The sequence below is a fragment of the Phoenix dactylifera genome, chromosome 5, assembly GCF_051530095.1.
Source record: "Phoenix dactylifera cultivar Ajwa chromosome 5, Ajwa_hap1_PhDact_Kaust_v1.1, whole genome shotgun sequence".
Taxonomy (NCBI): domain Eukaryota; kingdom Viridiplantae; phylum Streptophyta; class Magnoliopsida; order Arecales; family Arecaceae; genus Phoenix; species Phoenix dactylifera.
The window spans coordinates 2,321,879-2,332,123 of NC_143194.1; the positions used below are offsets into that span (position 1 = coordinate 2,321,879).

At 36.7% G+C, this 10,245-nt stretch overlaps 1 protein-coding gene across 2 annotated transcripts; it reads right to left on the minus strand.

Annotated features, from left to right (window-relative positions):
* Positions 1–3,767: 3,767 nt before the first annotated feature.
* LOC103716963 (Chaperone DnaJ-domain superfamily protein) lies at positions 3,768–7,229 on the minus strand. 2 transcript variants are annotated; one of them, XR_015986845.1, is made up of 6 exons: positions 6,811–7,229; positions 6,311–6,404; positions 6,090–6,157; positions 5,940–5,996; positions 5,561–5,868; positions 3,768–4,151 (listed from the first exon to the last, which is right to left on the minus strand). XR_015986845.1 is itself a non-coding variant. In XM_008805184.5 (6 exons), the coding sequence occupies exons 1-6, from the start codon at positions 6,946–6,948 to the stop codon at positions 4,038–4,040; spliced, it is 735 nt and encodes a 244-aa protein (XP_008803406.3). In that variant the 5' UTR covers positions 6,949–7,229; the 3' UTR covers positions 3,768–4,037. The 2 variants fall into 2 exon arrangements, 1 of the variants encoding a protein (XP_008803406.3); XM_008805184.5 differs by having other exon boundaries at positions 5,561–5,824.
* Positions 7,230–10,245: the final 3,016 nt, after the last annotated feature.

The following is a 10,245-nucleotide window of genomic DNA, read 5'->3' on the forward strand; positions in this document are numbered from 1 at the left end:
ATGTAAATTTGTTTAAGTAAAATTTGGCAACCAAAAGCACCTAAGAATTTTATATGAGAAGAATAAGTTGCATGAAGGTTTTTGTTTTTTTTTAAAAAATTTATTTTTGTTTGTTCAAGGAAAAGAGTTAGCTAGGCAAAACTTAACCAACATTTTTTGTTTTTGTTTTTTTTCTATTATGATGATATCTTTCTTCATGCCTAAAATTTTTCATTTTTTACAGCTAAAACTTTATGCAAGAGAGCTTCAGGTTAAGTTTGGGTTTATGTGAATGCTGTGATGTGCTATTCGAAAGTCTTAATCTGTTGGTGTAAATAGTTCCTGGATAGGTCAGGATAAAGGCGAGAGGCTACAACTATTATTAAATCAAACCCCAACTTTTATCCATCAGAATATCAGCAGATATCATAAATGTTAAATTACATTAATATGTTCGAAACTAATACCATGGTAACCCCAAAAAATACTTAAATAACTCAAAAATATCACTAAAGAAATCACTCAGCTGGTGTGGTGTATACTTCGGCATCGTGAATTATCATTTATATGAAGCAACTTTTTCGAGTGATTTTTCTGAATTAATGTAACATTACTCATGTTACTCATCATTTATCTAAACTTACCCTTACTCATTTCTTTATCCCCAATTTTTTTTTTACTTAATTCTAATTTTAAAAATTTAAAACTTTGAGTCACAACCAAATTCCATGTCCTATAAGTGAGTGGGCATTAATTTATGATTGAAATCAGTCCTTAATTCTCTTGGCACCATATTCAGCAAATGTGAGTAGCTATATAATTTCATTCTTTGATTCTCTCAGCATCAGAATTAACAAATATGGTCAGCTATGCAATCCTATACGATGGAAATCATATTTGTAGAGATTTTCTTTATATGTATCATATCATTGACCAAATCTTGCTTAATTCTCTGGATATAGAGACATTGAATCCTTTGATGTAGGGATATTGATCTCATATAAAGTGTATATAAGCATGTTATCATAGCTAATAAAAGTAGAGCCTTTTGATCACAGATTTCTTTCTTAAACGGTTTGCTAGATGCAATATTTTTGAAAAAATTATGTCCACTTTTGGCAGCTAGAGCAAGAAGAATGGGTGGATGGACCTGCCGTATAGAACAATGACATAATTTTCAAGCCAAGTCAAAGAACACTAAAGCAGCTTTGATAGCTAGGTACACTGCATCATCTATACTCATGAAAAGAATCCATTTTCCCATAAACAAGTTAATTAATTTCATTACCATAGATTCATAGATCAATTCTTGAACTTGGTAAATAGTCATGACTAACTTATTTTGAAATAAACAATGAATATAGGATAGGAATTTGGCCGTCCAAATGTGCATCAATGATTGGAATTTACCTCACATATATATATAAAGCTTAAAAGACTGTGCCTTGATATTTTTATAAGATTTTTGTGCTACTTCCACTTTTTTTAAAGGAAAAACACTCATAATTTCTCTTTAGACTCGATACGCTCATTTGAGCCGACATATCATGCTACGGGACCCACAAGTACTAGACAACAAAAAATGTGGCAGAATCTAGTGGACTCTAATGGGACCCTCCCTTGTTTGCCTTTAGAAAGCCTAACATGATGGCATAAAAGCTTGTAATAGAGCCTAGCGAAAAACCCAAGTATCTTTTCACCAAAAAAAAAAAAACTCAAGTATCTATAAAGACTTTGCACCTGCGATGCATTTGTGAGATTCAAAGGTAGAATAAACGGCTACATACAATGTTTATGCATAACGATAAATATATTTGGTCATAAATATTAAATAGTTATCTAAGAAGTAAGTACAGAGGTTCAAAAAAAAAAATACTCTCAGTATAGACAAATTTAAGTATCCCAAGTTTAATTGGAACAAATTTTTTAGATAACTAATATTTATGAAGATTTATTCACTATAATCTCATCGATCTCATGTAGATTTATTCACTATAATCTCATCGATCTCATGTTTATTACAAAATAGGACAAATATTAGCGAGTATGAAGTTATGTAAGATACCAATGTCATGTCAAATGTGCCAAACAACATAAATTTTGCGATTGGAATCAGAATCGGAATTGCCATATTTTTCGATGCATATGATTCATGACTGAAATTGAAATTAGAATGGAAATTGAATACCATAGAAGAGTTCATTGGATTTTAGAGGATTGGAGCATTTCTATTCCTCTTTGGAAGTGATGAAACCGACATGAAACTTTCCCCGACCAAACGGAAGGAATGAGAGTCACTCATATCTATTCCCATTATGCCTTTATGGCTCCAACTCAATGCCAGGTCAATGTTAGGCGGGCATAATCTGTTGCCAACTAGCCTCAGCTCTGCTCGCGAACATTCTTCTTTTTGTTTTTTCTACAAGAGGTCGAGGATTACGCTATTATGGAGCTCATTCTTTATTTGTTAGCTGGTTGGGACCAGTTGAGTTGAATCAAAGGACTCTCAATTCTACAACCATATAGAATTTTCAAAACCTAATTGTGTGGTCCAAAGATTGTGATAGCCATTGATTGGGAAGTGAGAGCCACATGCCCTAAAAGTGCATCCTTAACCATATACCCTGAAAGGATGGTACTCAGGGAGCTGTTACAAGCTTGAGAACCTTCTGAATTAGGGCCACATAAATTCTAATTACTTGCTCTTACTACACCTAATTTGATCGATACCCCAATTATGATTCCATTCATCATAACTAAGTTTGTGTGGTTTGACATACACCACATTAGCATCCTAAACTCTCCCAATAGGTAGACCACATGATCTTATATATTGATGGCCCTATTCATGTAATAGCTTAAAGGGGTATTTGGAAGGATTACTCATTCAATTTGAAAGCTGATTTATCTTTAAAACTCTTTTGACTAATGAAGATTCTTTCTTCCTAAAGCTTCAATCATCCAAGCACCACTCATATAAAGAATATTCATCTCACACAAGTTGTGAGAAGCTTTAAGCATTTCAATTGAACAGGTGCTTTTGGTTTACGCTCGAAATTGAAATAAATTTATCTGATTTACAATCAAAATAAAAATAAATTAAAATAAAATATAAATATTAAAAAAATCAAAATTTAATTTTATAAAATAAAAATATTTTTTTAAAATAGAAATTATTTATTTTAGAGTCCATCTTCCTCCAACCACCCAAACCAAAATATTTAACTTGGCAACGTGAACCACATGAACCTAAAAATTTGACTAAATGCTCTCATCACCTGAACCACACAATATCTCACTTATTTAATGCGATTAGCCCTCTAATGAAGCATTGCATTTAATTCAACACGTACGACACCCATATTCACATAACCTACTGAAGAAAGCTCTAAAATAAAACCACAACGACAGAATTGTTAATTAAAAAGTGCCGTCGTATTATTATAGTATAAGTATACACAAACAATACGAAGTCACATGTACCAGCTGCGTACATACTAAAAGCAAACTATAGAACAAAAAAAGGCCTCGGATTTAAAAGAGCAGCTCACGAATACCGAAGCCTGTGCCCATGATAAACGTACCAGGTTGATTTTAAAATAAAATAAGGCCTTTTCATGCAAAGTTCCAGTAAGGTTGCTGTCTTAAAGCCAGGTGCCTTCTCTTCATCATTAAAATATAAACACAAACCTAAGACCTTTGTTTATATTTATATCATCAACATAAACCTAGGGAATTCATCAGCATAAATCAGCTGATCTCCAGCAACCATATGATAACCCAATAACTGAGAATAGGAAAAGATCAGAAGCATTCCATGAATTCAACCCAATCCTTCAATCCAATAGAGCAATTAAAGTAAACGAGCGCATACAAGTCGACGATAATATTAGGTCTGTAACCTGTAGATTACAGGCTTCAGGGTGATCAATGCTAAATCAACCGTTTCTCTCCATTGCTGGCTCTGCGACAGTCACAGAGATTTGAGGGGTCGGCGGAGGTACTGAAGAAACTGAGAAATGAAGATGAACATGGAGAGGTCAATGTGATTCTAAATTCTAAGCTGAGATCTCGGCATCATGGGATGAGACATCGTGTTTCGACGACACCTTCTGCTTTCTCCCATTTCTTCTCTTGCTGCCTCCTTTCGACGGCTGCCTTGAATCATTGTACTGCGAAAAAGCCAAACAATTGAATCAGTAAACAGAGTTACCAAAGCATGTAAGCTTCTTAATTATTGATTGGAAAAGATGGCAACATTAGACAAAGATAACAGTTTTGAGAAAAGTATGGCGATCGACACCAAGCGACCAAAGTCACCGAGCAATTCACAGAAACTATATAAGATCCATGGGAGTTGCTTGAGAGGGAAATTTTAGTTATGGCAAAGGCCTTTTCATAGTGTGTTTGAGATCAGAAGTCAGTGTTATCTTTATGACATGTCCCACATGATCCCAGTTCATAAGTTTGATAAGATTCAAATATATTCATCCATCCCCAATGATGCAAAAAGTTAGCTACGCAATTCCTTCTACCAAAAATTCCTTAATCAAAGAGTGCTCTACTAAAATGTGGCATCCAAATCTACTCCAATCCACCTAGTATCCACACTATCTACCATCGTTAAAGGATTAACGGTTTTCAAATTAAAATGACTAAAATATTCTTAATAGGCAGATGTGTTAAAAAAAAATTTATAAGGAGATTACGATAGAAAACAAAAAAAAATAATTTTAAAATTGTATTTTATTTTTAATTAAAATAAATATGGTTTTTGTTAACGGTGTTAGAATATATGGACATTTGTAAAAAATAGTGTTTTATCAGGATAAAGAATAAATATAAATTTTAAGAAAGTATTCATGCAAATTTGAATTTTTAGAAGGGTATTCATGAAAAAAAACCTCTATAATTATTTAAAGGGACAATTCCTATTGACCATCTAATTATGTGGTGGTTTAGTATAGGACAACCATCCACCTCTTAGAAGTTAGAACACTAGGCCAATGAGGTGATGATTAGATGGTCAATGGAAATTTTTGCACAGAATTTTTTTTTTCTCATCAAAATATTTTTTTGGAGAAGCTAATTTCAGAAAGATTGTTGTATACAAAAATAATTTTGGCATGTTTGATTGACCATAAAAAATAGCTATTCTAGGGTTGAGCAGCTACAATATTAATTAATTTCTAATTTGGTAAATTGAAAGCACCATAAAGATCTAAATCTGTGCAAGACAAGCCTGCAAGCACACACCAGCGGGACCCCTGATTCTGACCACGTGAGGTGGCAAATAGCGACACCATAGAACCGGTAGTACCCACTTGTGTACTAAATTGCCTATTATTGAGTCACGACCCACATGTAGCCGCACGCAGATGGCACGTGAGATCGACGTGGCAACCCACGCGATGTGCGCATCCAGGACACTGGTAGGCCCAGGGTGGCAATAACAGGGGACACAAATCCACCACGTCAGCATGGTTATGCCACTAGTCCGAGAGCTATAACTAAAAGGACCTACGAAACGAACCACAAACTTGACCATTAGGCAAATTGCTGTGGGGCCCGCGGGACTCACCCCGAAGCAGAAGCCGGCAGCGCCAGCGCCCCCCTCGCCGAGCTTGGCCGTGCCGGAGTTCATGGCCGCGCTGCCGCGCTTGTTGCTGCCGTTAGCTCCGTCAGAAGACGGCGAGGAGGAGGACGAGGAGGAGGGGAAGAGATGATCGTAGCCGTCGGATGACGCCTGGGACGGGAAAGGACCACCGAATCCAGCGTCCAGGTCGTCCTGGAACATCTCCACGAATAGTTGCTGTAACTCCTCGAAGGTCTCGTGGTCCTTGTCCTGGCCATCAACGGTCCAAACAGCAGCTCCTCAGAAACTCGACTCTGATTGGGTTCCATGGATTGAAAGGCCCAGATCAAAAGAGAACATGAATAGTTCGAAAAGGAAATCTTACGTTGGGCTTGGTTTGGCTCATCATCTGTGCCATCTCCCCGAGGAACTCCCCCATTCCCTGATATTAATTAAAATTAAACAAAGATTAAACGCATGATTTAATTCAAAGAAAAAAATGGAAATCGCCGTTACCGTTAACACGAAAACTTACGTTGTGGTCGTCGTCACTGTCGTAGACTCCTACGTCGTACAAGAATCTCTTGTTGGAATCAGAGAGAACTGCAAAAATCGCAGACACGCGAACCCATAAAAATTTCTCTCTCTTTTTTTTGTTGGGGGAGAGAAAATATTCGGGAGAGATTGGTTAACTATATGTAAATTATTTAGATGTTGGATTAAAATAACAGGGGAGAGAAGGAGAGCTGAAAGGACCGGTGTAGGCTTCCTGGATCTCCTGGAACTTCTCCTTGGCCTCTTCCACGCATTTCGAATTCCCCGACGCCGAGCACTTATCCGGATGCCATCTCTACCATTCATAGAATTAAGAAAGAAGAGCGATTGCTTACAAAAATGTCAAAAAAACGAGAATATTTTAGAAAAGACGAAAGCTTTGAGAAGAGGAAGAATCCATTAAGATGATATTGGAGAAGAAGCAGCAGTATTTCATTTCTCATAGCTTTTTTTTTTTTTAAAAAAAAAAAGCTATCTTGGACAATATTTCACTAGAATGGAACAACGATTAGAAGCAATCAACGGAAGTAGCTCGAAAACAAGAGAAAAATCGAATTTTTTTGAGGAGTAATGAATCGAATCCCCCCATATCTTCGAAAGCTACGGTCTTTCTTCTATTTCGATCTACAGAGATCGAAAGGATAACAGAGGGAAAAGAGAGATTTTTTTTTATTTATTTTTGGGTGGGTTCGAAATCATACCATGGCGAGCTTCTTGTAGGCATCCCGGAGCTCCGCGTCGGAGCACTCCTTGTTGAGGCCAAGGACAGCGTAGAAATCGCCGGTCTTCTCTCCCCCGGCGGCCATTGCAAACCCCCCACACCGCCGCTCTGATACCATAAACGGCCCCTTCCTCCGGCGCCGGAGCACTAGAAATAGCGGCGAAGTTTTGGGCCAGAGAGCCGGCGGGGTTCCATCCCCTGCACGCAAGCAAAAAAGCCCCCGCCGCTTCGCGAGGGTGGGGGAAGGGATGGAGGGAGAGGGAGATGAGAAGGAAGGCCTCGAAAAGACACCCACGCCTCCAGCCCCAGGAAGCCTCCAGAAACAGTCCTTTTTTTAATTTTTTTAACCGCTTGTTACGCGAATTGAGATCCAGCAGAACAACACCGGAGCTAATCTCAGTCCCTTGTCCATGGTAAGCTCACCTCCATCCTTATCCCTCACCATCCTCTATTATTAAAAATAACGGCTACTGCTTAATAACGGCTTCATAACGGTCTTAATTTCTAAGACTTTCTTTTTGACGATTTACAATTTGCTTTCCTTTATTTTATTTTATTTTTTTTATTTTTGGCGGTGGTATACCAGCTTTTTCACACCCAAAAAAGTACCAATAAAATTAAAAAAAAGAAGCGAGCTAAATGAGTACCAAGCATCCGCCTGGTTCACTAAAAAAAACTAGCCAATATCTATGTTCGCCTTCCGATAAACATATGTGGCCCTAATAAATTACACATCCTTCGTACATCATGGATCAGAGACTGCTAAAGGGCAATTTGCTTTCTCTTTCCAAAATTCATCATCCTAAAATAGAAAAATTTAAATTTTTTTCTAGAAAACAAACATAATATTTTATCCCATCACCTTATATATGATAATTTTAATTTAATTCTTTATTACCATCTATCTAACTTGATACTATCTAATTGCAATATATTTTTATTTTACATGATAACACCTATAATAACTATCTTAAACACTTGTTTACTCAAAAAAAAATACGTACAAATAACTATCATTTTTCGTATCACAATAGTACAAATAAATATTTTATCGTTCTAGCAATGATAATAATTTTTCTAATTTAATTTTTGATTAGATTTTCATAGAACAATAATCATCGTAACACCTATCTAATTTGCTATTTAAGATCATTGTTGGATTTATATGGGCTACTGGATTAAATACCGTAGGTTGTAAGATAACATGCTTGCGAATTATTGTCGTAAGGCCTGTTAGATGGAACCACTGGTTTCCGTCGAGAAGCGGTGAGAGTTATCTCACCGGTGGTGCTGGCAACCGAGAGCCCCCGTCTCCACCGTACGATTGGAAGATCCAGTACGGACGGCGGAGATGGGACGCGAGGGGAAGATATTTATTGGCGGGCGAGGCTCCAGAAAGTTCCCCATGGTGGTGGCGGTCGCGGATGACGGCATCCCTTCCCCCAAACTCCCACCCTCTGCTGGGGGCTGGGGCCCGCATCTGAAAAGGCTGAGGCCCCACCTACCAATGGGTGCAATACCCACCCCCGAGCTGGGGAATAATTACGACTTGCCACTTTGGCCAGGGAGGCGACAGCGGGCGTTACGTACCTGATGGGAACGTTTCCTTATCCGGTAAAAGCTGCGAATCTGGATGGGGACAAATTACATGACGTGGAGCCATTTGGAATTATTTTCTTTTCCTAATGTTTGCCAGGTCAGCTAGACGAGGACGAGGGAGACTGGAGATATGAGTTAAGCGGCAGCCTCACTCCAAAAAAAAAACACATAAAATATGGCTCGTATTATTAATTTTAATATTTTTAAATCACTTTCATTATTTTTTAAAAAATATTTTAAATATTTTTTTTTATTACCATCATAGTTATAGCTATCTCATTGTTTTCTTCATTGTCCCTACATCACTAATGCCTCCATGGATCATAACCCAAATATAAACAAAAAAAATATTAAATTTTAAATAAGCCCAGCTCATAATTGGACTAAAAATGAATAAAGTCTAAGCATAAGACTTAGGCAATGACCAGCCATCTATTACCGTTACTACTATTACATTGTGTTGCTATCATCGTAATATCTACTATTAGATTTGGCCTTAACACCATCATAACCTCCTCTATCTCTATTGCAACTATCATCATCTTTATTATCGTCACCATATTTTTTTTAATAAATAATTGACAGACCAAACATGCTTATATTTTTAAGAGTCATAATAAAATAAAATAGAATATTTATTTATAATTTAGAAATAGGAAAAATGAATAGGTTGCAGAAAAATGAGAGAATATTGTAGTGATAGAGGTTGATGCCTAATTCCGAGTATTAGTTGAGGGTTATTTTTTTGATATTACTAATTAGCAGATCATGGTTGGCAGTTTATGGAACAGGTAATGGACTAGTTGGAATTGGTTGCTATTAAAAAGATATTTTCATAGAGACTATTACTACTAATCACCTAACATATTACTATATCACTTCTTGAATCAGTAGTCCTATGTGAAAATAGGTAATTGGTGATATGATATGGATCAAGCAGACTAAGTGGTGATCTGACAGGTGATGTCTAGTATTTTTCTTTCATAAAATGACATCACTGGCTCTTTTTTTTTTTTTTTTGCTAAAAACATCACTGGCTCTTTCCAAACAAAGCCTATATATATCATTCAGATTTACTTGGTATAAAGATTCCATACATTTAAAAGATAACATAGAATTAGGATAGATTGTAAAAGATAGTATTTTTTTTCACTCCTACAATTTTTGGGTTGCATTTCAATCTTACAAATTAAGTGTGCCGTTGATGAGGTCATGTTACTTGGGAACCGAAGGGTCTTATTTGCTTACTTTTGAAGTTCAACCTTGTCTTAATTATTAACCTTCAAGCTTTACTGAAGCAAAATGCAATCATCTTTCACCTTGGGTAATGCGAGACTTTTGTTCTTTGAATTGCTTTGTTTGTAATTCAATTCTTGAGCTACTTGTGTTCTTCAGTTAGGTTCTCCAACTTGCTTTAACGATACTACCGGTGATAGGTTTTTTTTTTTCACTTTTAAATCTGAATTATTGTAATGATTTTTAATTATAAATTCCACCTTAAGAAACTAGCTAAACTCGTGATCTAAACAAATAGCTTAGTCCACATGATGAACTCACTAAAGAATGTTGCATTGCTTAATACTCTAATTTTTCTGGAATAGCAGCCGTCCTTGTCCAAATTGAGGAAAAGAAAGGCGAAAGAGTCCCTCCACAGTGAGGGCCAAAAAAAAAAAAACCTTGTGCTAAACCCCTCCCCTGCTCTTTTCCACCTCCAAATCACAGTATCTTTGTTCTCATTCGGGATATCATGTTGTAAAATCTAATCTAGATCTGAAGCCTCTGCTGCCTCCTTAGTGAATATCTGAACTTTGGCCTT